General features: G+C 54.1%; 8 protein-coding genes across 8 annotated transcripts; 6 read left to right on the forward strand and 2 right to left on the reverse strand.

The window, feature by feature from the left end:
* Window positions 1-345: 345 nt before the first annotated feature.
* On the forward strand, window positions 346-879 carry B0H18DRAFT_1012655 (uncharacterized protein). Its single transcript, XM_048029058.1, has 3 exons — window positions 346-496; window positions 563-631; window positions 688-879. Exons 1-3 carry the CDS (start codon window positions 356-358, stop codon window positions 691-693), a joined length of 216 nt encoding a protein of 71 aa, XP_047892355.1. The 5' UTR covers window positions 346-355; the 3' UTR covers window positions 694-879.
* A 3603-nt stretch (window positions 880-4482) lies between these two features.
* On the reverse strand, window positions 4483-7049 carry B0H18DRAFT_1120030 (major facilitator superfamily domain-containing protein; the record flags this gene model as incomplete). The annotated part of the gene is made up of 14 exons (XM_048034042.1): window positions 4483-4589; window positions 4643-4933; window positions 4992-5113; window positions 5176-5305; window positions 5362-5437; window positions 5489-5679; window positions 5738-5960; window positions 6024-6175; window positions 6237-6340; window positions 6393-6461; window positions 6520-6544; window positions 6597-6709; window positions 6771-6823; window positions 6876-7049. The coding sequence occupies 14 exons, from the start codon at window positions 7047-7049 to the stop codon at window positions 4483-4485; spliced, it is 1830 nt and encodes a 609-aa protein (XP_047892356.1).
* A 2039-nt stretch (window positions 7050-9088) lies between these two features.
* Window positions 9089-10664, forward strand: B0H18DRAFT_1085537 (S-adenosyl-L-methionine-dependent methyltransferase; the record flags this gene model as incomplete). The annotated part of the gene is made up of 6 exons (XM_048031929.1): window positions 9089-9461; window positions 9519-9685; window positions 9735-9948; window positions 10013-10277; window positions 10333-10501; window positions 10554-10664. The coding sequence occupies 6 exons, from the start codon at window positions 9089-9091 to the stop codon at window positions 10662-10664; spliced, it is 1299 nt and encodes a 432-aa protein (XP_047892357.1).
* A 371-nt stretch (window positions 10665-11035) lies between these two features.
* On the forward strand, window positions 11036-14696 carry B0H18DRAFT_1211934 (uncharacterized protein). Its single transcript, XM_048036443.1, has 10 exons — window positions 11036-11464; window positions 12097-12141; window positions 12192-12415; window positions 12470-13105; window positions 13160-13387; window positions 13449-13595; window positions 13656-13776; window positions 13832-13843; window positions 13899-13997; window positions 14054-14696. The coding sequence occupies exons 1-10, from the start codon at window positions 11083-11085 to the stop codon at window positions 14320-14322; spliced, it is 2163 nt and encodes a 720-aa protein (XP_047892358.1). The 5' UTR covers window positions 11036-11082; the 3' UTR covers window positions 14323-14696.
* Window positions 14697-14952: 256 nt separating this feature from the next.
* On the forward strand, window positions 14953-17180 carry B0H18DRAFT_1095154 (major royal jelly protein-domain-containing protein; the record flags this gene model as incomplete). Its single annotated transcript, XM_048032407.1, has 12 exons — window positions 14953-14962; window positions 15146-15204; window positions 15258-15443; window positions 15513-15622; window positions 15672-16111; window positions 16166-16221; window positions 16273-16303; window positions 16363-16566; window positions 16625-16698; window positions 16747-16811; window positions 16868-16897; window positions 16960-17180. 12 exons carry the CDS (start codon window positions 14953-14955, stop codon window positions 17039-17041), a joined length of 1347 nt encoding a protein of 448 aa, XP_047892359.1. The 3' UTR covers window positions 17042-17180.
* A 610-nt stretch (window positions 17181-17790) lies between these two features.
* Window positions 17791-19215, forward strand: B0H18DRAFT_955571 (Pkinase-domain-containing protein; the record flags this gene model as incomplete). Its single annotated transcript, XM_048042364.1, has 3 exons — window positions 17791-17799; window positions 17855-18434; window positions 18488-19215. 3 exons carry the CDS (start codon window positions 17791-17793, stop codon window positions 19213-19215), a joined length of 1317 nt encoding a protein of 438 aa, XP_047892360.1.
* Window positions 19216-19330: 115 nt separating this feature from the next.
* Window positions 19331-21941, reverse strand: B0H18DRAFT_878052 (wings apart-like protein regulation of heterochromatin-domain-containing protein; the record flags this gene model as incomplete). The annotated part of the gene is made up of 7 exons (XM_048040598.1): window positions 19331-19833; window positions 19883-20194; window positions 20250-20649; window positions 20703-20762; window positions 20817-21029; window positions 21077-21197; window positions 21250-21941. 7 exons carry the CDS (start codon window positions 21939-21941, stop codon window positions 19331-19333), a joined length of 2301 nt encoding a protein of 766 aa, XP_047892361.1.
* A 768-nt stretch (window positions 21942-22709) lies between these two features.
* On the forward strand, window positions 22710-25693 carry B0H18DRAFT_1211938 (uncharacterized protein; the record flags this gene model as incomplete). The annotated part of the gene is made up of 6 exons (XM_048036444.1): window positions 22710-23159; window positions 23210-23339; window positions 23408-23517; window positions 23574-24990; window positions 25047-25406; window positions 25478-25693. The coding sequence occupies exons 1-6, from the start codon at window positions 23026-23028 to the stop codon at window positions 25691-25693; spliced, it is 2367 nt and encodes a 788-aa protein (XP_047892362.1). The 5' UTR covers window positions 22710-23025.
* Between the last annotated feature and the right edge of the window lie 76 nt (window positions 25694-25769).

The following is a 25769-nucleotide window of genomic DNA, read 5'->3' on the forward strand; positions in this document are numbered from 1 at the left end:
CTCCTGCGCAGCGCGCCGTTGCCTTGGTCGCTCACCGCGGTTCCGGGGTCGGATGGGGGACGTGTGGATGACGAAGACGGGCGACCGGCCGACTTTTCGTTCGGCGGGGTGGTCGCAGATGCATCAGCATACCTTTCGGGTATCTCGAAACCCTCCTTCTCCTCGTCGTACAGAAAGACGCGTCGACCGGAGCCATAGTAGATGATTTGCCCGAAGACGGATTCGCGTACAAGGTCAGGGACGTGCATCCTGGCCTTGCTGTGGTTTCTTGCCGTGTCGGGGGATCAAGAGGGAGGGTATAGGTTGTGGGGTAGGTTGTGGGGCTGAATGAACTTTACGCGACGCGTTGGATTATATGTCCGCACGCTGGCTGCCGTTGGTAATGTTGCTGTCTAATGCGCGATGGCGAACATGTTGCGGGCGAAGGCGGTATGACGTTGCACGCGCTACCGGGGTCGATCGAGTTGTGGACAAGCTCCAACCAAAATGGACCTATGTACGTGAGATTGATTGGGCTCCAAGTGATCGGCTTGACCGATCACGGCTCCATAACCGTTTGCAGTTCGTCACGCGTCCTGTACACAATTTATTCGGAGCGTACACTGGTGAACAGTGCTATCAAATAGCGTCGGTGAGTACAATATTCGCGCAGTGCGGCTGCTGTGGCTGATTGCCTCACAAATCTAGTGTTGACGTTCAGCCGTGATTGGCGGGTCCGTGCACACAAGCTGGCGTATGCAATTGCACACTCATTATTCAACAATTTGATCACGAATCAGAGCCAATAGGTCTGATTGCTAGTAAGTGGGCGAACATTGTCAGTGATCCTGACTGATACACAATAATACGCATGTGCATGTCAGCGGAAGCGGCCCCGAGGAATCGGCCTAGTGCACCGGGACAGGTAGAAAACCGGTTGCGATTAACAGCCGGCAGGGACACGCACTCCCGGAGCCAAGTCACAGCCAAGTAAGTCACTACTCGAATTTTGCTGGGCTTCACAACTTTTTTCGACTTGCGCTGTGGCCAGTGGCCCGAATCTAGATCTTAAGATGCGGCTGTGGAATGTTCGATCAAGAACAAGTTTTAATTGAGATCACTCTGTACGATCACCGGCCGCGGCAATGCCGCGGCGCCGGTCTACACCGAATCCGTCTATTGTTGAAGCTGGCATCCAAGTTGCCAGTGCGTCGCCGCGAGCTAGTGCACTTAATACATGGGAGATTGTCTGCGTGAACTCAGCATCTTTGCCCCATTTTTTCATGATTTTGCTGGTACAATTTCCTACCGGGAATACTTAGGACGCAGAAATTATTGCAAGCTCTTGAGAAGCTTGGTGGCAGTCTCGCTGCGACTCTCGCAGCGCCGGCTCGGACATTTGTAGTCCACGCCGATGTCTACGCATCGTCACAGTGTACGAATTGTGAGGTTTACGACTGTGCTATTGTCGAATCATTTAATTGTCACTGAGGGCGAGAGTCAGGGGGCCGTATGTAGATATTACATACTAAATCAAGTCGAATATCTATAAGGAGGGCGACGGCGGTGTCGATGTGGCGCGCGTAACGCGCGTGGAAAGCACATGGCGTCCACGTTCGCCGCGTGGCCTCATGTGGCGCACCCTCCTCCCATAAGCTCCCGGCGTCTTCCGCCCGCGGGCGCCTGCGCGAGCCAGCCCGAGGTGTCCCCGAGGCTGAATTTCCGCGGGGAAGTGACGGAAAAATGAGTAGAGAAAATACACATAGGTTATAAATGGGAAGCCTGAGTGACGGGAAAAAAATACAACTCAGTGCTGGGAAATAGGACATCTCAGTGCCGGGAAATTAGCACTGAAAGACCACAAAGGAAATTCAATGGGAAAGATTGAGTAGGGAAATGTGTGCCTAAAATCAATGTTAATGGCAAGCATGAGTAAAGGGAAAATTGAGCAATGTCAGGACTCAGTACTGGGAAAACTTGAACAGGGCATCTCAGTCCCAGGGAAAATAGTGTGGATTAGCACAGAGAGAACAGTATATAGGTTCCTCCTGGGAAGTAGAAATTAAATATGAGAAAAAATCAATATTGGGAAAACAGGACACCTCAGTAACAGGAAATAATGGGAAGGCACATTTCACTGGCAATAATGGGAGTAAGTACCAGGAAAACACACCTCAGTGTTGGGAAAACAGTAAAAATTAGTCCAGGGAAATGAGATATCAATCCCGGGAAAACAGGAAATCTCAGTGCTGGGAAAACAGGACACATCAATACTGGGAAATAATGGGAAAACAGTGGTAATATCAAACAATTGCCCTGCAGCAGATTATGGACATCAAGAATACAAAAATATGGAACAAAGTGTACTGCAGGCCAGGAAATATTGAATAAAAATGTAACCACAAGAGCAACACACAGCATTGAATGAATCAGATATGGGCTGGCATGGCCCAAGCATGTAATCTTAAGAGTAACATGAAGCAGTGAATGAAAGATTGCTGCCAGACCTGTGGCGAAGCCCAGGTCTGGCAGGCTCAAGCATGTAATTGTAGGAGTAACATGGAGCACAGAATGAAAGAACCGCTGCCAGACCTGTGGCGAAGCCCAGGTCTGGCATGCATTAACATTGTAATCTTATGGGCGACATGAAGCAGTGAATGAAAGAACCGCCCCGTCAACCCGTGGCGAAGCCACGGGTTGGCGACGCTCTTCTAAAAGGAGTGGGACGGCGGTGTCGATGTGGCGCGCGTAACTCGCGTGGTTTTCGCGTATGCTCGCGTGGAGCGCACATGGCGTCCACGTTCGCCGCGTGGCCTCATGTGGCGCACCCTCCTCCCATAAGCTCCCGGCGTCTTCCGCCAGCGGGCGCCTGCGCGAGCCAGCCCGAGGTGTCCCCGAGGTGGAATTTCCGGGCGAAGTGACGGGAAAAATGAGTAGAAAAAAATACATACAGTGTACACATATATTATAAATGGGAAGCCTGAGTGATGGGAAGAAAAATCACAACTCAGTGCTGGGAAATAGGACATCTCAGTGCCGGGAAATTAGCACTGAAAGACCACAAAGGAAATGCAATGGGAAAGATTGAGTAGGGAAATGTGTGCCTAAAATCAATGTTAATGGCAAGCATGAGTAACGGGAAAATTGAGCAATGTCAGGACTCAGTACTGGGAAAACTTGAACAGGGCACCTCAGTCCCAGGGAAAATAGTGTGGATTAGCACAGAGAGAACAGTATATAGGTTCCTCCTGGGAAGTAGAAATTAAATATGAGAAAAAATCAATATTGGGAAAACAGGACACCTCAGTAACGGGAAATAATGGGAAGGCACATTTCACTGGCAATAATGGGAGTAAGTACCAGGAAAACACACGTCAGTGTTGGGAAAACAGTAGAAATTAGTCCAGGGAAATGAGATATCAATCCCGGGAAAACAGGAAATCTCAGTGCTGGGAAAACAGGACACATCAATACTGGGAAATAATGGGAAAACAGTAATATCAAACAATTGCCCTGCAGCAGATTATGGACATCAAGAATACAAAAATATGGAACAAAGTGTACTGCAGGCCGGGAAATATTGAATAAAAACGTAACACACAGCATTGAATGAATCAGATATGGGCTGGCATTGCCCAAGCATGTAATCTTAAGAGTAACATGAAGCAGTGAATGAAATATTGCTGCCAGACCTGTGGCGAAGCCCAGGTCTGGCAGGCTCAAGCATGTAATTGTAGGAGTAACATGGAGCACAGAATGAAAGAACCACCGCCAGACCTGTGGCGAAGCCCAGGTCTGGCATGCATTAACATTGTAATCTTATGGGTGACATGAAGCAGTGAATGAAAGAACCGCCCCGTCAACCCGTGGCGAAGCCACAGGTTGGCGACGCTCGTCCTGTCCGTGCGGCGGCCGTTGTCGCGTGGCATCCGCCGAAGCTTCAGGCAGGTGTAGTAAAGTAGAGTGGAGTGTTTGTTTGTTTATTCCATTTAGTGTCACTGAGGGCGAAGCCCTATGTAGACATGACGTATGCTACTCTCGTTGTGTGTATCGTATGGTCCGTGGTCGCTGAGCGCTGAGCATCGCCGTTCGCCGGAGCGTAGGGCAGAGTGGAGTGTGTGCAGTCAAGTGGAATGGAAATGGAAATGTCGTGGTCCCTGCTCCGTGCGCTGTGCACCTTCCCTGCGTCAATGTGCCCGCTTGTCACCGGCCCTCGCAGCCTTGTCCGAGTCTTTCAGCCCCAGGTTTCCGTAGGTTTACGACTGGCACCGTAGTACTTGCAGAGGCACGCGGATTCGGCGCAGGGATACAGCGGAACTAGTCTATACATTACAATAGTCATGACAACACTCGTAAGTACATCAGCTACTGGTAGCACACGTGCGAAGACGTGAGGAGGGTGAGTAGGCGCATGGAGAAGGAATTAATACTTTTATCTATGCTACATATCATATATCCAAAACCGAGGATGAAGAAACGGCACGAAGACAGGGCGTACAAAACTCAGAGTTCGCGCTTGAGTTCGGGCTCGATCGATTGCTCGCCCTCAATCGTGTGGCCCCGGATGTCCTTGACCTCCACTGCATTCTGCGCACCCGTCAGGTGGAAGTCTGCCCAGAAGTCAGTATGTGTATAAATACGCAATATTCACAGGGATACTCACTCCTACAGCCGAACGATACGATGAACGCGACAAACGCGAAGACGATAGCGGGGATGAGCATCTCGTGCATGGCCTCGCCATACGCGGCGATGAGCTTGCTGCGCACGTCGGTTGGGTACGTCCGCGCATAGGTGTACGAGCCGAGCACGTCAGCGATGACAGTCGAGTTGAGGCCCTGCTGCTCGAGCTTCTTAGGCAGGACGTTGTTCCACATCGATCCGGCGGCTGCCTGGCCGACCACGCCACCGACTTCGGCGAAGAGGAGCACGGCCGCGGTAGCGACGGCGACATCTGGGGTCGTGTTCCGAAGTCAGTAGGCATCACCTGGAAGGAGTATATGGCGACATACCTTGATGAGGCACAGCACCCTGAGCACCGACCTGGGATGCGGCAGCGGCAAGACCTCCACCAGCTGCCTGGATGATTTGTGTCATGACAAGGGCGGCAGTGTTGTAGTGCGACCGAGCGTAGCTGATCAAACAGAGGGACTCATCAGGGACGAACGCGCAGCACATCGTCGGGTAACCACTTACAACATGAGGCCGACACCAATGATGCGCAGAGCAAGGCCACCAACGAGGGTCCACTTGTAACCGATGTTACCACCGGCAAGTGCGACGATAATTCCCCAGAGGAGGCCGAAGAACGTCAAACAGAGTGATTCTAGGCGCGCAAATCAGTCTTAGCCATATTGAATCGATGATACGGGAACGGCTTACGGGTAGTGGTGTAGTAGTTCAAGTCAGCGAGGTTCCAGTCAGTGGCCACGTAAGTGAACGTGTAGAGGTAGGTCCACTACGTGCGAGTCAGTTCTCGCTCACGCCGCTATGTTAAACAGACACTGACCGTGAGGTAGAACGAGACGAAGTCAAAGAAGTTGACAATGCATGCCGTGAGGACCGTCCGGTTTCGGAGGAGACGGAAGGGGACGATCGGAAACTTGGCGCGTTTCAGTTCCCAGTAGATGAATGCAGGCGCAGCCACGACACCACCGATGACCATCATGGCCGGGATCGCGGGGTCTGTCCACGTCGTCGCTGAACATGGGGTCAGTGAAATTATTTCAAATGCGAGTGCCAATCTGAGAAGACGCACTGGCGTAGGATCCACCGGCGAGCACAAGCGGCAAGAAGATAAGGGTGATGGTGGCGCCGAGGAAGAGCATGCCGAGGAGATCGGCTTCGATCGTGAAACTCCATGCCTTCTGGAGGAACGTGTTTCCAGCGAGACTGTCGCGGTAGACGAGGTTGGCCTTCTTCGCACGGCTCTGAGCCCAGAAGAGTACGGCGATAATGGGGCCGATGGCGAACACGAAGCACTGAAACGGTTGCCGTCAATTTCCGTCAATTTCTGCTCAGCGTTCCGAGAGCGAAAGACGTACGATGCAGTAGAGACCGTAGCCCCAGCGCCAGCCGAGGCGCGAACTAGTGACGATTTGCACCTCAATCTGGGCGCCGGCGTAGAAGTTGACGAAGTACGGCACCGAGGTGAGCGTGCTGACGAGCGCCCGGTATCGCAGCGGTGTCAAATCGGCTGCGCGTAGCCAAATTCGTCAGAGCAGATCCGGAGAGGTGATGATGACACGAATACCCACCAATGACAATCTGGATGGCGATCTGGAGCCCGGAGAAGCCAATCTCGTAGATGACCAAGCCCGCACCGAGTGCGCCCATGGTCTGAGCACTCGCGCAGATGATGCTGATTCATACAGTGAGGAACAGCCGACGGATGGATACACGAAGGTACGTACTATCCTAGGCAGTAGAAGAAGAGGCAGACGGCGTAGGCTTCCGCACGACCAACGACGTCGGTAATCTTGCTGCGCGGATTAGTGTAGTGAGTTCCCTCATCGATGTGCAGGCAGAAGTTCAACTCACGCGAAGAAAGGTTTGCCGAGCGCGACTGGAGTGCACCTCAGCGGCGCGTTTCAGGTGCGAAGACAGAAGACACTCACGTAGAATCGCCATAGCACACTGGATGGCACTGTACCAGTTCGCGTGACCGAACTCATTGGAGGCATACGTTCCGAACTCCCAGCTAGTATTGTTGTCTAGGCCATACATGTAGCTGCCGATGTTCGAGCGGAAGTCAATTGATCAGTCGGCAACTAGATTACGGGAGCACTCACCTGGCCAGTGCGATACCGACCCATAGCAAAATCTTGCTTATGGGACCCCAGACCTATGAATGGCTGTGAGTCGCTTGCGATCACCCACCGGCAGTCACGACTCACATTTACCGCTGCCTCGACTTTCCAGATGCCGGCCTGCGTCTGCTTAACGAGCGCCAGCGTGTCGTTCTGTTCATGGCTGCTGTACTTCGTCAACTCCGGCGCTGCAGCGTGCTCGCCTGCGCCATCGCTGTTCTGAAGAGACCTCTTCTCTGTGTCCATGGCCGTAGAGGACATACTGCCTGAGAGGAGCAAAAAACTGGTGAGATTGATTTCTGAGCCCCGGAGGAACTGCTTCAAGGTATATCCTGGTAGGGACTTACCGAGCTAGAACTCTGCGCTGAGTCGCTGGGCGAGAGCTCTTTAGAAGTCGGGAAGGACAGTGATCTCCGTTCCCCGCATCATGCTGCCTTTTATCAGATAGGTTTGCCTCTCGATCTGAGATATTGCCTCGTAATCAGATAAGATATGCCATATGCCAAGATCAGCGGCATGTGGCGGTGCCTTGCTCGATCATCCATGCCTCTAAATTTCAGACGCTCATCATGGAGGCGGCTATAGTATGTTGACGTGGATCCTCACCAAGGTCGACCATAGCGGCTCGGCAGTCTCGTCTTCCGCAGCAGTCCAGACAGTTCAGGCCACCCACAGCCTAGTATCCAATCAGCTTGCTCTCCTATTTTCCTTCGGCCGACCTGGTCACTGCCAGTGGTCGAGCTAACGTAATCGAAAACATTCTTACTGCAATACTGTCGGCCCGTTCGTTCCTTCGTTCCTGACTTTCGTGACTGAGCGGAAACCTCACCCACAGACTCTTGATCAAGCCACAGAACGGTTGGAGTTCACGCGTTCACGCTGACCCGCGAACATCACTCACAGTAATAGTAATGGTACAGATGACTGGCTCCGCGAGCGCAGTGTGAAGTTGCTGCACATATGGCACACTGATGGATACAGTGATTGTTCCGAAGCGTACGTGGCGAACTCGTCAGACTCAATTGGTTCCCGGGTCTGTCTAGCCGATAGTAGATGATGGCACATAAAGTCATGTCATGAGGCTTTCAAGGCTTCGTATGCTAGACGACAAACTGTTCTCTGCCAGTGCTCATGTGCCAACATTGTCCCTGATATTTGTGCGTCGTATCATCTTTTCTTCTGTGTTGCGCGACGTGTGCCGAACTCGGGGATATGCTTGCAAGTAAGTCTCTCAAATTTGTCTCTCGTCGCGATTAGAAGCGATGGCCTACTAGCTCCCAGGCATTGGTTGATGAATAATTTCCTGGGGACTGGGCATTAGGCACCTGCGAAAACACGAACCAAGGTGCGAAATGTCAGGACTCGGCAAATTATTGATAATTTATGACTCTCAAGGACGACGTACTGCTTCCGTTTTTTTGCGCTCCGTGAACTGGCCATGAAGTCAAATGCTCCCCAGAGCCTGTGACGTCAACAGTACGCTGTGATATTGCTTCGCAAGCCAGTCGCAAGCGACTCTAACTTTCCCTGCAATAACGGATTGATTATCATGCATTTCGTGCACTCAAATCGCGCCGCCACCACCGATGCGGTACGTGTTCATGCTCCTGGCTCCAAGTTGCGAATGGAAGTGATGAATAGATCTCATACAGTGCTCAATGTCAATCGAATCCGACAGCGTGGGTAAGGTTTCGCAAACATTGGGTAATGCATATAATCGCAAGTCTGGTGTCGCGACGAGTCACGAAGTCAGGTGGAAGTCGGCGGTAACTTTCACAAAGCCAGACTGGGTCTCTTCCCGGGCCAATATGACGCTGCGCTGACCAGCGTCAGCAATGTGATCTTCTCATGTTCGAGTCAATTCACATATCAGGCATATTGTCCGACATCAAGCCGTGCCCAGCAACCTTAAGCACTCTTCAAGTTCTATGAATCTTGACTGTCTTCGACATTTGAGGCACGTCGTCTGGAAATTTATACCGTATGCTCGTAACTGTGTGACTGACTGTTTCATGACCCTCCGCCCAGTACGGCGTGCTACAGTCGAAGTAGGGCCTCTAGGGCGCGTATCTGCTGCGAAGTCAGAGCGACTTAGACACTGACCATACAGAGAACCATGATAAAGGGTCGACATGATCAAAGTTCGTGCTGACTGTCGCAACAGAGTTATCTCCATGGAACTTAGCTCGCTTGCGTGATTCTTTCACTGTCTTACGGCACTGTACCCAGGAGCTTTTATGAAGAACTTGAGGGGTGAGCGATACACACTCCTTGACATACGACCGCTTTCCTTCCTCAGGATGTCCTCCTCCGATCGGGTGGCGACTCTACGCTCTCTTATCCGCATACTTACTGCCGCATCGGAGATTGTGATCAAGGAATGGGAGGCCGAAGACATGCGAGAGATCAACGGACTTGCGAAGACAAATTTGCCTTCTCATGAACTCTTCGACGCGCAGCGTGCCTTCATCGGTTCATGCAATATGTGCATCGACATCGTTGACGAGCCATTGAATCGTCTCCTCGACATCAGCTATTCCGTCTCCGCTTCTCGGGCTCTCTTCCTCGCTGTCCTGACCAACATCCCAGATATTCTGGACGGAGGGGATAATTTAGAAGGTGTCGCGATATCGCAGCTCAGTCGTGCGACTGGCGTTCGCGAGGATGAGCTAGGTACGGACGTGCACGAAGATTCTCCCTCACCAGAGCCGTATTAACTCCGAATGACAGCTCGTATACTCCGTTTGTTGTCAACCAAGGCTATTTTCACTGAGGTTCGTCAAGACCACTTTGCGAACAGCCATATCGGACGGATCTTGGTCAAGAACAAACCGTTGCAAAGCATAGTGCTCCTTTTGTATGTCGCAGTGTTCTCGCAAGCGTTGCAACTAGAGTTGGTGGCCTGATCGCGTCTATATGCACAGCGGCGCTGAACCGTGTTTTCAGTCTATGCACCATCTCCCTGCGACACTGCTGGATTCAAGCAGCACTCGATCGGCCTTTCAAAGGGCAGCAGGAACAGAGCTGAGCTACTTCGACTACTTTGGGGAAGAGAGGGAACAAGCCGACGCATTCGCCGTGTCCAAATATCCATATCTCGACATCTTTTCGTCGGCGATGGTGGGATTCAATCAAGGCTGTTCGCCTCCTCTTATTGCCGGTGAGTATTCATCGAGAAACAGAGCACAGCTGCTCAACGAGACTGTGACGTTATTGCTCATCAGACTTTCCTTGGGCCTCCCTGAGCCCCGCAACTGTCGTAGATGTTGGCGGAGGCGTAGGCAGTATGTCCCTAGACCTCGCAAAAGCTTTTCCAAGTTTGCGCTTCGTGGTCCAAGATCTTCCGGTCGTCATTGAACAAGCTCGAGCCGTATGGGAGACAGAGTACGCAGAAGCAGTCAGTACTGGACGTGTTCAGTTGATGGCGCACGACTTCTTGATGGAACAACCTGTTAAAGCGGCCGATGTCTATATGCTGCGCTATGTGCTGTTAGTTTTCACAACCTGGCTACTATGCTGTATCACTCACTGTCAATGCATCCAGACACGATTGGCCTGACGATAAATGTGTTGCAATTTTCAGCCGCCTGCGGGAAGCGATGGGTCCGAAGTCCCGTATTCTCGTGGCGGAGATGGTGATACACCCTACGAGCGGATCAACTTGGCTGAAGAATGCACCGAGGCCGCTACCTGCCAATCACGGGCAACCCCACGTCTATAAAAAACGCTATGGATATTCTCATGCTCGCCATCTACAATGGCAAGGAACGCACGCCGGAGCAATTCGCGGGCATAGCGAAGCGGGCTGGGCTGGAAGTCAAGAAGATATGGGAATGTCGCGGACCTATTAGCATTGTCGAAATGTGTACAGGATAAAGAGCGACAGTAGTCATCTCTAATGGGCAGGATGCATCACTCAGTATGCAGAACGACGAGCCAAGTTGTACCAACACACGCCACCCGGCAGTGAGTTTGTACTAAGGCACGGCTGCTGCGCCTTTGACACCTACGTTGAACTTACGAAGAATAACGTAGGGCCGTCAAATAGGGGATGATTTGCGCGCAGTTTCGTGACCAGCAGTGGCCAGCCAGCTACGTTACACAACGCGTATGACCATACAGACTTAAGTATATTATAGGCTTCAGTTGCCACCTGCACGCGTCGTGGCAAAGCTACATGTGATCGCGACGCGCGACGCGTTAGATTATTCCCACGCTAAGATGGAGGCGCTGGGGCTGAGCGAAGACCAACTTAGCCTCGACCACGACCACGGCGACATCGGCGACGACCAGAATGACGAACAAGCACCCCATGATACCCGCGTCCGCACCGACAACTCCAGCAGTAACCCGCAAGACAGATCGACATGCCCCGGTCACTCCCCAGCGTGTCGCCTACTCGGCCCAGGTCCGTTCGGTAACCTCGCCATACTCACCAGCGACGAATCTTTCGACACCCTACACTCCGTTTAGTCTCCGTTCCGTATCTTCCTCCTCGAATGGCTCCAACCTCCCAACTCCCGCGTCGGCTGTCGATCGCCGGCGTCTCAGTCTCTCGTTGTCGCCTGAGGTCAACTTCAACTCGAAAAGTCTCGCAGACATCGCAGAGAATTGGAGAACGCGTGCCAATGAGAATGGTATAAGGGTTACCTCTGGTGACGATACGCAATACGAAGGTGAGTTTCAGCGCATATAGCCTCTCTGCCTGTCGGCCCTCGTATGCTCTACCTTGGGACACGACGACCACGGTCTGACGACCCAGTATCACCACATGCGAATGGATGAGAGTCGTATGACCACATCTTGCCCGTTTCTGCTTATGTATGCGGCTATATGCGCTATGGTTTTGCATTTGCCGCTGCGCTTGTGGCGATGCGCATGCTCAGACGTAGTCAGGTGCTATGCACACACTGGGGTTGTATGACCGTCTTCGCCGCAGGAGTCTCACGAGAGTAGACTGTTCTTCCTTACAACTGTACTCACGGTTGGCGGTATCATCCGTCCTGATGGTGCTCTGCCTTCAGAGGCAACAGCCTGTGGACGGAATATCACACATGATCATAGGTCGACTGGCTTCACATGAAGCTCAGAGTCCACGGCGTCGTCCTTTCTTTTCCTCATTAAGGTCTACTGCTGTGGGCGCTGGAGTCAGAGTGCAGCACCTGAACTCGAGTGGCGCTTCGTGGAGGTAGAGCGGTATATGCGTATATGGTTCAGCCGCAGACCACAATGTGGTACAGCCAGATGTGCTCTTGGTTCATGTCAACCTCGCTGTGTCTACAATCAGTTGCTGACGTGGTCTACACAGCTGACGAGTCCAGTCTCGACATTAGCATGCCCATGATAGACAAAGGTGTGTATTGAGCCTCATTGTTCCAAGTGTACCACTCAGTGTTCTGTTAGCCCTTTTGCCTGCACCTTTCCTCTCATCACAACGTCGCACTCGTGCATTCTCGCATGCCCATGCGCCTCTTTCTCAAATCACGGACCCTGCACAGCTCTGCACGCCAAGCCGTGCTCTTAGACAACCAACAGTCTTGGACACGCCACCTCCTCAACCTGGTTACGGGCTTCGAGGCAGTGTCACCGATCCTGCGCGTCTGCGCCGTCGCCCTGCTTTCGAACAGGTATGACGAGCCTCGGATTGGTGTTGGTGTTGCCTGTCTCACCCACCTTCGTAGACAGACTTATTTGATATTGATGAGAACGACTATGCGCCATATCCGCAAGCCTTCGTCCCGGTCGTGGCGAATCAGTCCTTACCTCTGTCGTTGACACAGCACTTCAACCTTCAGACAGATTTGTCCGCGATATCCGAACCGGTTCAGCTATACGAACCGTCTTTCTACCCTTCGCAGCCTGAGGAGCCCGAGGAGACGGTTCCCTTCGCATGCTCTGTCTGTGGTACTTCCGGCGGTTCTCTCGCAGTCTTGGATCCATGCACTCATCCGCTCTGCCCGGCCTGCCTGACTAGTGCCCTGAATATCGTGGGCGAAAAGGATATGGAATGTGCGGTGTGCAAGTCTAAGGTGGATGACTTCCAGCTTCACAAAAGTCCCCCTGCTACCGGAGCTTCGGCGGCTACCGCGGGAATGAAGCGCGCGAATGCATATAGCCCTTCTGCTGTGTCTCCGCATGAGACGTCGATCCTGCAGGGATTGTATGATGCTGGTGGAGCGCAGGGAAATGGAGGGGTTTGCGACTACGATGACTTTATGGACCGTGCACAAGGATCATCTACTCCAGTGTCTGGGGCCCGTGGAGATCGTCGTGGCGCAGAAGACAGTGTGGTACTTCGGATTGACAACGTACCCTGGGTATGTTTTCCGATGTCTAACGTATAGCTCACCCATTTAGTGACCTTGGTTTAGGACATCACGCCCCCGGCCATTATTACTTGGTTGAAGCATCCAGTCCGGCGCGTTCATGTTCTGCTCGATCGCAAGGGCAAGACGTTGAGCCATGCATACGTTGAGATGGCCAACCCCGACGCTGCCAAGGCTGCTCTTCGGAGTGCTCAGAACTCGGTCCTCGGCCGCGGCAAGCGTGCCCGTGGTGTCACTGTGACGAAGAGCAGCCAAGAGGAGTTGATGAAAGCGGTGGGTCTGCTCGTTATCCTGAATTATGACCGCTAGCTGAGACGTCTGTCCTCATCTAAAGTTATTCCCGTCTTGGCAAGGGAACTTCGACGGCTGCCGGCCATCTTTGTCCGGCTTGGATAACGAGCGTGTCATCTCAACGCTCCAACGTGGGTTGATCTCGGAGGCCGAGCTCAACTCCCTGCAGCACCTCATTCGCTCCCCCGATGTACGTCGATCTGTATCGTTCCCACGCATGGACACGCTTTAACGGCCTTTCTCTTTCTAGAGCCACTTTTTGAAAGTTCCGTCGCTTCCTTTCCACTCGCTGATTAGCATTCTATCGAAGTTTCCATCCGACGACGACAGTAGAGTGTTCTGGCCAAGTACGTTGCGCGACAAGTTGTATGGTAAGTTTCTAGTGCACGTTGTCGCAATGATCGGCGCTGATCTAATTTTTGGTAGAAATCACATACTGTAGGTTCCCCGCTGCCTCGGTGCCTGATATTGGAGCCAGCTGACGCTGTTGTAGCTGCTGTGCAGGTTCTTTTCGTTCGCAACGAAGAGAATCCTTTGTCTGACTGGGCTAGTCTCATCACCCAAGTGGTACGCGCCTCCATGGAGTGTCAAGGTGCGTGGGATACAAAGTGATAGTATCCGCGTCATTGACGATATACTGCCTTCCAGCATTCACTTCAGATCAGATGAGCAACCTCTCGGATATACTGGAAGATGCACTCCCTAAGTCCACCTCTTCGCCACCTGGTGATCATTCTCGCTTGGAGTCTCCTATGGATCTTCATAGTGAAGTGCAAGAAGCGTTGAGACCAGCCGAGAACGAGACCCGTGGTATTCCCAGCCCAGAAAACGGGGCCTATGGCGATCTTGCGCAAGAATTCGGCATCGAGTCTCACCTGATTGAAGCCATAGCTCGACGGCTCTCCGAAATCCGCTAGCAACGAATGGGACCGACTCGCTCCTCCGACATGTGACATGATTCCTCCTTCTCCGCACTGCATGCATTCACCTCGCCCTCTCCTATGCACGTTATACTCGCATGGCTCGTCATAATCACCACCGTCACTCGCTTTCTCAAGTCATGGATGACGTTCTCCTCGCCCTTTCCCTCAGAGCTATGTTGATCATACGCCCACGACATCGTCACGTCTCGCCCTCGCTCTGCCCCGCTCTGCAAACTGTTGTCGACTCTTATGGTTTTATGATCCCGGATTGGTCTCTTCGCTCGTGTAGCATCGCGTGTTTTCCGAAGATGAGCCGGATAGAATCGCTGGTAATCGCCTTGCAATGAAAAATCGTTGTATATGATCGTGGTGGGATCTTCCCCGTCGGGCATTTGGACCTATGCTGGGAGGTAAGTGCCCGGTACGCTGAACAACCAGGGATCATATGCCTGGCTTGGAGCTAAAGCTAGCCTGCGAACGTCGCCCGGCTTGCATGATCAGCTCACGGCCTCCCGTTCAATATTTCCTGTGACCCCATTTAGAGCTCAGCCGAGAATACGGTGAACATGTGGACTTTCACAGAAGCCAGAAATCGGTAAGAGTATTCATGCGAGTCTTCGCTCTATGGCTTCATGTTCACGAACTAGCCTTCAGCCTCCGTGGCTTGGTCAGGACCCCCTGCCCTACGTCATCAAACATGGTGCTCTTCGACGCACGGGTGATGGCACGGGTCTGTAGGATACCTCGGCTATGTGATGATGGCGTATAAAAACCCCCGCCGTGAGTATAGCTCCCTGTGAGTCCATGATGTTGTCAGCGCTCTCAACTCTGGTACTCTCTGCCGTGCTCGTCTCGGCTCAATCCTCCGTCTTCGATGTATGTCCCGAATCCTGCCGTGGTATTGATAAGCTCGACTGACACGTCCAAAGTTCCCGGAGTACCCGCCTCCAGGAGCATTCGATCCAAATGAGACCTTGGCAAGCGCTGTCGGTACTCTGCCTTATGGCATCGGCGTAGCCGACCAGTCTCTCGCATCGACTCCTGTTCACTACGACACTGGCTTCTTTGGCCCTCAGATTGAACTAGTACATGCGTACTACAATTACTGGCCAACGGTATGTACCTCGTCATTGGTCGTTTCGTTTAAGAGCCTCATCGATGTCTATGTTGCTGTTGTCCGGCAGGGTGTCGGTGTAGGCAGTGATGGCATGGTGTTCACTTGTTACCCTCGCGGAAACGAAACTTACACTCTTGGCTTGATCACTGGGCCGACGACTGAGGAGGCATGGCCGGAGTCAGTACGGCTTTCATTTCGAATCGACGATAAGCTGATGGCCTTTCAGCGAGGAATGGAACACGCCTCCAGCATTCGAGAACGTCACGAACCCAGGCTACAGCATTGCTTCTGAAAAGCTCATTTTCGTGCAGTCGGTGGTTGTCGATGGATTGGACCGAGTCTGGGCGCTCGACACCGGACGTCCGCGCGTGAACGGTACCTATCTCTACGCGCAAGCACCCGGTGGTCCCAAGCTAGTTGGATTCTACATGAACGGGACGAGCTTCGCAATGTACTATTTCCCCAGCACTGTTGTGTACGCTGACTCCTCGATCAACGACGTGAGGTTCGACCTCAGGGGAGGGGGGTATGCCTACATCACGGACAGTTCGCCATATCACCCTGCGTTGGTTGTTGTCGACCTGGCTACTGGAGAATCTTGGAGGCACCTCGAAGGGCATGCTGCTGTCAGCCCTGATCCAGCCTTCGTGCCTGTCTACAACGGAGGTGTGTCTTGCCCAGATGAGTGAAGGTTTGTCACGGTGTTGATTCGTTTGCTAGTCCCTTTCTACTATCACACACTACTTGCCCCTAACGCTATCCAGTTTATGACCGCTGTGAGTGCGATCTCGTCATTCCAGGTTTCGCTATCTCACAGGTCCCTACAGTTCGCCGCTGATGGGATTGCACTCTCAGCTGGTGCGTACTGATGTAACATTCATTGAGGTAGTTACTGACATTCACTTGGATATACGCAGACGGCGAGTACGTCTACGTTACGCCACTGACAAGCCGCCATCTCTACCGCGTCCCGACATCCTATCTCAAGCAGCAGCCGTCGTCCAGCAACCCGTACGCCGCCATCCTGGCAAAGGAGGCTGTGCAGACCGTGGCTGAATCTGGAGGCCACGCTGACGGTCTTGAAACGGACGCTTCTGGGTACATCTACATCGGTTCTCAGGGTGAGTAGAACGTGCCCGCGCGGCAGGTGACAGACAGCGTTGCTCACATCCAGATCAGAACATAATGCCATCCATCGCTATAACGCGACGATCGGTATCGTAGAGCCTTTTATCCGTAATCCGGCGATTCAGGTATGTTCACAAGCTGCAATGAATGTCAATCTGCTCAATCGCGCGCAGTGGGCCGATACATTCTCGGTTGTTACGCTCGCAGAGGGGAACTATCTCTACTTCACTGTGAACCAGTACGTCTTTGGGGCACCATCGACCTATGAACTCTTCCCTGATCACCTTGTATCAGACTCTGGCTCGCGCCTGACTATCAAAACGGGTGAGCGTCGTTACAATGCATGCTCTGCTATATTTGCATCGTTAATTCGTTTCTTCGTTTAGCACTGACCTGCGCACAAAGCCGTATGCGATGTATCGTGTGCCGCTTGAGACCGGCCGTGCAAACCAGACTGAAGCTGCTTGATCGCCGCGGCTGTGGTCGCTGTCATGGCGTGGGTGAACAATGGATACTTTGCGATGTGTTGAAACGGACATACGGGCTTTGTGATGATACTTACGTTCGTCAATGAATGTAGCAGTGCATGTCGTTGGACACAATGGCCAATGTTCACGTCGCTGATGTGTGCCAACATGAAGTACAAACATCATGCGCAGGCTGAGAACTAACATCGTATCGTGGTCAATATGACCTACGGCTAGTATGATCAGCTAAGACATTCTGAACTGGCCTAGCGGAGGTTGTATGCTGCGTTGCTTTGTTGTTGTCAACAGCCGTTCCGAACTGAATTGTGTCCCGGGCCTGAATGGACAACAAGCCTGGCCCAAACGAATCAGTTTGTGTCGAAATGTCTCGAGCAACTGTAATTCCAGTAAACAGTTCATGATGAAGCTTGGAAGCCTGAAGGCCTGAAGGCCGAGACCGTGAATATTCTAACCGGCGGGTCGAATCGAAATGTAAACGGATATGAATCCTTCGTACTTAGTGGCAAACGATGCTACTTCGACATCGGATATAACGCTCGGATACGGATATACTGGAATGGCTCGCAAGGACAGCCGTCCTCTTCCATCATCCGCAGTGCATATATAACCCTCGGCGAGTCCTGGTGGCTTGAACAATCTGCTTCATTCCTTACATCCTCGACTTGCCGGACAAGTCTACTTCATTCGCTCGACTTCAACATTCATAGTTTATCAGCATTTTTAGCCACGATGCATGCAGTAAGTCACTCAATCCATTATGCTGTACGGCGGAACGCTCATTCACAGTCCATAGTCTTCGTCCATCCCCGAGTTATACGATCACGTCATCGACAATGGTCGTCTCCAGTTCATCGAGAAACTCGGAGAGGGTGCATATGGCGTGGTCTACCGGGCTGTGGATCTGGACTCTCCCACGTCCTCGCGGAACCCAGATCCCAAGCAGTACGCCGTCAAAGTCATGTTGAAGGCGCAGCCCCGGACTCGCCATGTGCGATATCAGCGTGGCGAGATCGCCGCCCACCGCAGTGTCTCTGCCCACCCGAACATCCTCACGCTCCACAAAGTGATAGAGGACGAGCCGTACATCTATCTTGTGATGGACTATTGCCCCGGCGGCGATATGTTCCGCCATATCACGGAGCGCAAGACGTACGGAGGGAAGACGGACCTAGTCAAAAAGGTCTTTGTCCAGATCCTTGACGCCGTTCAGGCATGCCATGAGCAGGGCCTCGCCCATCGCGACCTGAAGCCGGACAACATTCTGTGCATGGACGAGAGCGGCTCGAGGGTCGTCCTTGCGGACTTCGGCCTCTCGACGAGCTCAGATAGGAGCTCAACCTTCGGGTGTGGTAGCTCGTATTACACCAGTCCAGGTGAGCAACGATCTCGCTGGCGCAATATCATTGGATGCTTACTAGTCTTTCAGAGACGATCGGCACAGACTTCGGGTACAGGCCTTACGATGCCAAGGTCGCCGATGTCTGGTCTCTGGGCGTCATGCTGGTCAACATGATCGCCGGTCGGAATCCATGGACGTCTGCGACGATGGAGGACCAATGCTTCCTGCGCTCCATGACGAAGCCGGGCTACCTGCAGAAGATGCTTCCGATCTCGGACGAGGCGGTGACAATCCTTCAGCGCATATTCACCTACGACCCGAAGATGCGCATCACCCTCCCCAAGCTCCGCGAGGCTATTCTCAAGGTCAAGACCTTCTTCATGACCAAGGAGCAGCTGGCGAAGAGCCACCGTTTCGCCCAGATCGCTGCCAGGTCCTACTTCCAGAAGTACTACTCGTTCACGGAGGAGGATTACAAGGAGATGAATGCACTGGAACAGGCGGAGTTCGGCAGACGGGAGAACCTGGTCGAGGCTCTCGTGGTGGAGAACCCGACGAACCACTTCAGGCTCGTCGACCGCGTCGGGTCCCCGGGCATGCCGTCCCTAACCAACAGCGACTCGGATTCAGATGCGGAGAGCATAGGGCCCGTCACTCCCGCCCGGAACGCTGTGGGATCGGAGACATTGGTCGATGTGCCACTTCTGAAGGACGGGGAGGACATGGGCGTGCCAGTCGTGCCCACGGTAGCCAAGAAGAGACGCGACCGTCCTTTCGGGTCTCTCGTGCAGTTCATGGAGCGCTTCGCCTTGTGAAGTGCGTGCATGTAGCGCATAGTGATATCCACATCGCAAAATATACAACAATAATATTACACTGCGTGACGATGGATGAGCCCACTCAGATGACTGAGAAATAAATGGTAGCACCTCATCGACTATTCCGTATCAACGTCCCCAGGAAAGTGACCACATCGTTAGCGACCGCCGCCCCGTGCGAATCACTCAACATCTTGCCAACTCTATCGTCCTCGCTAATAGCGAAGCCACCGAAGTCTTCCATCGGCCCATCGTCGTCCAAGTCCAAGGACTGAGATTGAGACTGATTTTGGACGACTTGTGATACCCGCCGAGTGAAGTCGACATAGAAGCTCGTGAAGTCTCGTGCGTGTTCAGCGAGTTTCTCGAGTTTCTGTTTGTTCGAGGTCCCAGGGAGTGCGTCTAGCAGAACGCGTTGGTTCTCTCGGCAATCGCGCATGAGCAAGCCGAACAGGACAGCCATATGTCCGCGAATGATAGACTCCACGCCGTCCTCTGTCTCAGACTTGGTATACTGCGAGTAGACGAGAGCCAAACAGGAGAGTGCGCTGACGCGCGAGCCACAACGACAAGTTGTTGTACAGGCAGGTTTGCCAGCACAATGGAAGCTCAGCCCTACCATCTAAACGTTAGCTCCGTTACGATATGTTCTTTGAACACTCACTCGTAGTGCGGAGGGAGTCTTTGGCGGCGTGCGAAATCTGGGCGAGGTTAGTGAGGAGCCCGAGAGCGAGGCATTGTCGATCCAGAGACGTAGCCGCGTGCTCGCCGTCAGCGATTGCGTCGTCGATTTCGGTCTCGACGTCCTGCTCTTGTTTCAATAGCTGGTTGCCAGATACGTAGTGTCGCTGTGACTGTACGATGAGACGCACAACCAGCAAGAGCAGCTGGCCGCTGAGTACAGCTTGGCACCACTGGACGTCGTCATGAGTCAGGCTGATGAGGACTCGAAGGGCAGATTCCATGCATCTGTAGGCTGTGAGCAACCATCAGCAATGTTCAAAGCCTCGCTTAAAAGCCTCGTGACTCACCTGTCACTGAGTGCCCCTCGTGTTCCGGATCTCTCGCCGCGACATCGCACACGTTACACAAGCCCACTATCCTTGGTGCAAGGTCCTCCTCGCGCTCGGGATCAAGTCTCGTGTCGGTGTTGGACCCTTGCGAGGACTCACTGCTCGTCCATGTGCCCAATAGGTAGGAATCTAGCAGTCGCAGGCAGTTATCCGCGTGTCCGAAACTTGGCGTATCCAAGCTTGATGACGCAGACGGTGGAGATAGGATGGGCAAGCCAGATTCGTAGGCCGACAGTCGGGACGGAAGTGGGGCGAGCTCGTGTTGGAAGGTGCGAAGGAGCGATGAGACGTGCGTTGTGTTTTGACAGGACGACGGAAGCGCCACTAGGGCGGTCGATATAAGGAGTCGAGTTGATATCTGAGGGTAGCTGCTGTGAGCAAATGTAAGGGAAGATCTCGACGGTGACTGACTGTCTCGCCGGATTCGAACAAACCAGACTTCTTTCTCACTAGCTTCTCAAGCCCCACGAGCTAAGAACTTGTGTTATATACCATGACGCACGCTGCACTCAAGGTCCGACATACCAGCGTCTTGTCTACCCTCTGGATGCCCGCCCTTCTCAGCTCGGCATCGCTCAGACTGCACGAAATCAGCCACAGAGGATCGTTGGAGCGCTCCAGGCCATCTAGCATGTTATACAAGGCCGAGACAAAGTCGGATCGCCCCGCCAGGTCGGTGAGGTCGCGAGTGTCTCGTGAGACCAGAGCGGCGTAGAAAGCGAGGATGGTGTCCATGACCTGGCATTATGGTCAGCAGCTAAGCCATTCCGGTCGCTGATTCGCACCTTGTCCCCTTTCCCTGCGCCAGCCTCCCGAAGCACCTGCCATGTCCGTTCGAGAAAGTCCGCGGCCTTGGCCTTCCTTGCGAAATCTGGCTCACACAGCTTGGTGACTATCTCCAAAGCACTTCACTTCCATGAGCTCCCGGAATCTACAAGTTGACTTGCAAAAGACTGACCTCGCTCTGCGCACGCTCGAGGGCGAGTTCGCTTCGAGGCCCTCAAACAGATAGCCGACCTCGTCCAAGAACCTCCGGCTCTCGCCCTTGCTCCGCAGCTCCGTGATGCTCTTCAGGTCGTTCATCATCCCGTTCGGGAGGGGAACGGGAGGGGTCTCGGTTTGCTTGCCCTTTCCTTTCCTCTTGCTCGGGCTAGCAGACTCCGGCGGCGGAGACCACGGACGCGGATCGTCCTCTGAGTTGTCCACGCCCCATCGTATGCGCCTGTCCGTGTAAGACTCTTGTACGTCGAACTCGTCCTCCTGGCTTCCAACCAGTAGGCCGCTGTCGTCGAGCCCTGCGGCATCAGAGTTAGATCGAGAGAGCCCGCCCACGCCTAGCTGTGCGGCGGGGAGTGCGACGAGGAAGGAACGGCTCTTGCCGGCATAGGTTCGTATGTTGGCTGCGGCAGCAGTGGGACGCACGGGATGTGGAGGCGAGGATATGGATATGTCGTCCAGGCTCTGGAACTTTTGAGAGAGCGGGTGTGAGGAGGGCGACCCAAGTGTCAGGTCTATGATAGAGTCGGAGCGAGTTTTCATGAGTTTCGTGGGTGTCCTGGGTGCAGGGTACGGCTGGTCGCGGTTGTCTGTAGCGGTGAACGAGCCACCAGGGCTGGAAGTGCTCGAGTCCGTTGCGGTACGGCGAAGCATGCGTCTAGCCACACTGGACGAGGTCTTTGGGTGTCTTGTGCCAACATCTTCATTGATACCCGTAAAGTCAAACAGACCAGATAAGTCCTTGGCAGCCTTGGATGGCGAAGGTGATCCTCGCCGGGAGGAATTGGCGGTATGTGGCAAAGTGTCGGAGCGGACGAGCGATGTTCGAGACGACCTCGCATTGCCCTCACCTAGCTCCTGCTTTCGATCCCCAGAGACTCCACCCTCTGTTACGCTGACTGGAGTCGCAGCCTTCGCGGTCAGTCTCTGCCGTTTTGCTGGTAGTTCCGAGGGCTCTGAGTCCGAGTCCGTGGACGAGATGGAGGCCGGGCGCTCCGACAGTCGATTGCGGCGGTTAGTTCGCTTCCTGCTGTATGTCCTCTGCATTGCAGCAATACAGCTCCTCGTCGGAGTGCGTTGGAAGATGGAAACATAGAAAGGGATGAGGGTGAAGGACAACAAGAACTTGACGGGACTAAGCGGCGGCGCTCGCTTGGCTCAGAGTGTGGTCCGTGGAACGTTGGTCACCACGTGTGACTGTGACCTAGCGCGTTCGTGACAGGCTACTCACACGGGATGCCGCTCCTTTTGAGAACAGTAGAGTAGGTTGCAGGAGTCAACACAGAAATGGATGAGGTCCAAAGGACGGAACAAGCAGCAGTACCTGTGGCTCGGTACCTGGACAACTGGGGGCAGTAAATGTATAGCAGTCATGTGACGAGTGTGCTCGGTATGATCGTGCCGTACAGTGACCAGTCGGTGGTTGACTTCTACCACCACAGCGGTTGCACAGCGACCGCCTCCTCCCGCACATCCGACACAAGCCTTCACGGACTTCCTGACATTTCGCAATCTCGGCGGAGCCATCTATATGCGGGGTGACGATGGAGTATCTTCAAGCTCGAGTCGATTCATACAACAAGTCCAAGCGCACGAAACAAACTCTGGCGCGTTCTACCTCTGGGAACGCTACGAAGTGGCCTCACCCAAACAACTACCTGGCGACCCCGCGAACTCTTGCTGAGGCGGGCTTTTACTTCAATCCCGGCCCGACTACCCCGACAATGTGACCTGCTTCATGTGTCGAAAAGAGCTCAATGAGTGGGAGCCCGATGACGACCCGTTCGAACTGCATTACCAGAAATGCAATCAGACTTGTGCATGGGCCGTCGCGAGGTGCGGGCCTGAGCTGGACAAGGGGCAGGATGGGCAGTGCGTAACGGTTTGCCTGTTTTGTTACATTGGCTCACTGTACATGCCAGATACCACTTCGCGAATTCGTCACGCCTGCCTACGAGCAAGGCCATGGAGAAAGCACGGCTGGAAACATTTATGACGAAGAAGCCGTGGCCCCACGATGCAGTGAAGGGACATGGTGCCAGTTCCAAGAAGGTGGGTGTCCTCTGCTACGCTCCGAACAACCCTGCATATACTGTGCTAATCGAGTTTCCATCTCACAGATGGCGAAAGCAGGGTTTATATACGCCCCTGGACATTCAGGAGACGACAGTGCGACATGTGTATACTGCGAGCTAGCACTCAATGGGTGGGACAAGGACGATGACCCAACGTTAGTGGTTCCCTCCGATCTTTCCGAAACATGCATGACAGCAGGGTATCCCGCAGCGAGGAACATGTAAAGCGCATGATCAAGACAGGCAAGCAATGTCCCTTCCTGAGCACGACCACCTCCAAGCCCGCCTCGTCCAAACCGCCATCTCGCGCCGCCCAATCGAAGCCTTCCTCGTACTCTACGCATCCGTCCTCGGAGGACGAGCTCGCCGGCGCCATCGCGTCGGCCTACAACTCGAACTCCTCGCGCTCCATGAGGAGCTCAGTCAACCGGCCATCCACTGCCGCATCGACAGCCAAGACGCCCGCGTCCGGCTCCAGGCGATCCACGCGGGGAACGGGAAGTCGCACCACGCCACTAGCCGGCTCCGAAGTCGACGACACAGACGGCGCCAGCGGAAGCGATGCAGGCAAGCGGGTATCGAAGACGAAGGGGAAACGGAAGGGGACCGCCGCCTCGAGCAAGGCGAAGGATCGGATGCAAGTGGTCGAGGAGGAGGTGGAACCGGAGGTGCATGATGATGGTCTGGACGAGGATGTGGTCGAAGTAGAGCCACCCCCGAAGCCCAAACGGGGCCCGGGGCGTCCGCCGAAACACAAGAAGCCCGAGAGCGCGGTGGAGGAGACTGAGGTGGAGCCGGAGCCCGCGAACGCACCTGCGAAGAAGGGCCTCGCACGGACACGGTCAAAAGCAGCCCTCGTGTCAGACTCGGATGCCCCGCAGCCGCAGGCGTCGGGCTCCAAGTCGGGCTCGAGGCGCAAGACGGCGGCGAAAGCGCAGGAGGTACACATAGCGGAAACGGAGGACGAGCAGATCGAGGAGGTGCCCGTTGCGAAGCCTGGTAGGAAGAGGGTGAAGAAGGGCGAGGAGTCTGAGCCGCCTAGTGACGTCCCGGCTCCTGCTCGGGGCAAAGGCGCGAAGGGTCGTACCGTGTCCCGGAGCAAAGCTAAGCACGTTCCACCACCTGAAACGGACAGTGACATCGAGATTCTGCCGGTAGAACCCCGCAGAGCGTCGGTGAGGAGCGCAAATGCTCGGGAGGCGGCGGGATCTTCGAAAGGCAAGGGGAGTGCGAAGCGTCAAATCGTCTCATCTGCCTCAGATGATGCTGGCTATGCCACTGCAGAACCTCCGTCGAAGCCTCGACTCTCGAGAGGAGGGCCTCCCAAAGCTGCGGACGAAGGGCATGGCTCACAGTCCCGTAAACGTGTCCCGTCGCCCGCGCCTAAGGACGACAGTGATGTTGAGATGACCGAGCACGCCCCTCCAGCGCCCAAAGTCGAAGCTGAACGGAAAGATTGGCGGAGCCCCCAGCACTCGACCTCCTCCGATGTCGGGGGCCAAATTGTTCTCAAGAAACTTTCGCGTGTCAGTGCAAAGCCGAAGGTGTCTCAGACGGCGCGGTCTAGCACCAGTACGACCAACGGTTCACGCCACATGATCGTCGAGATTTCCGACGACGAGGACGACGTACCGCCCCGCGTGCTGCACGCAAGGCGGAACCGAAACCTGTCTCTTCCACGAAGGAGGGCAAGAACTCCCAGCCGGGGGTCTCTGTGCCTAAGCGACATTCACAGACGTCTGCGTTGGTAGATGCACCGTCATCGAAGGGGAGGGGCCAAGAACATATCGAGGTGATGCCCCCGCGGTCGAGCCAGTCCTCCGCGCAGTCTCGTTCTTCAGGGTTGGTCACAGGCAAGCAGATGCAGACCGACGCCGGTGTACCATCAAAACCAGGCAGCGGTAGCAGGGGTTCTGTGAGCGGCATGGGCTCGACGTCGGGCCCTGTCGCGAGGGCGGACGGGGCGGACGGCGGGCTCGCCGCTGTGATCAACGGCAAACACATAGCAGAATCCTCAGCCTCTACTCCGCCGTCATCCGGCGGCGTCAAAATGGCTACTCCTCCGCCTGCGTCTCCTCCCCTTCCACTTCTTCAGAAGACCATCCCATGACACAGTCGGACGAGGAGTTTCCCTTCGCTCCGAGTCTATCCATGATTTCCCTTCACCGGCTAGCGTCGCTTACGGACGAGGAGGGCTCGATGACACTCGAGCAGTATATCTCCAACGAGATTGAGATGGGGCGTCGACTGCTGAAGGAGGATGCAGAGATGCAGATCGCTGCGATCAAGGAGAAGGCTGCCGAGATGAGGAAGGCCATTGAAGCGCTGTGACCGTGTTGATGTTCGCTGTGATTAGTCGTGATTCCGCTGTCGTATCGCTGTGAATTGCATCCGCGAGCTATGATGC

The sequence above is a fragment of the Fomitopsis serialis genome (assembly GCF_022376445.1).
Source record: "Fomitopsis serialis strain Sig1Antser10 chromosome Unknown B0H18scaffold_42, whole genome shotgun sequence".
In the NCBI taxonomy this organism is placed as follows: Eukaryota; Fungi; Basidiomycota; class Agaricomycetes; order Polyporales; family Fomitopsidaceae; genus Fomitopsis; species Fomitopsis serialis.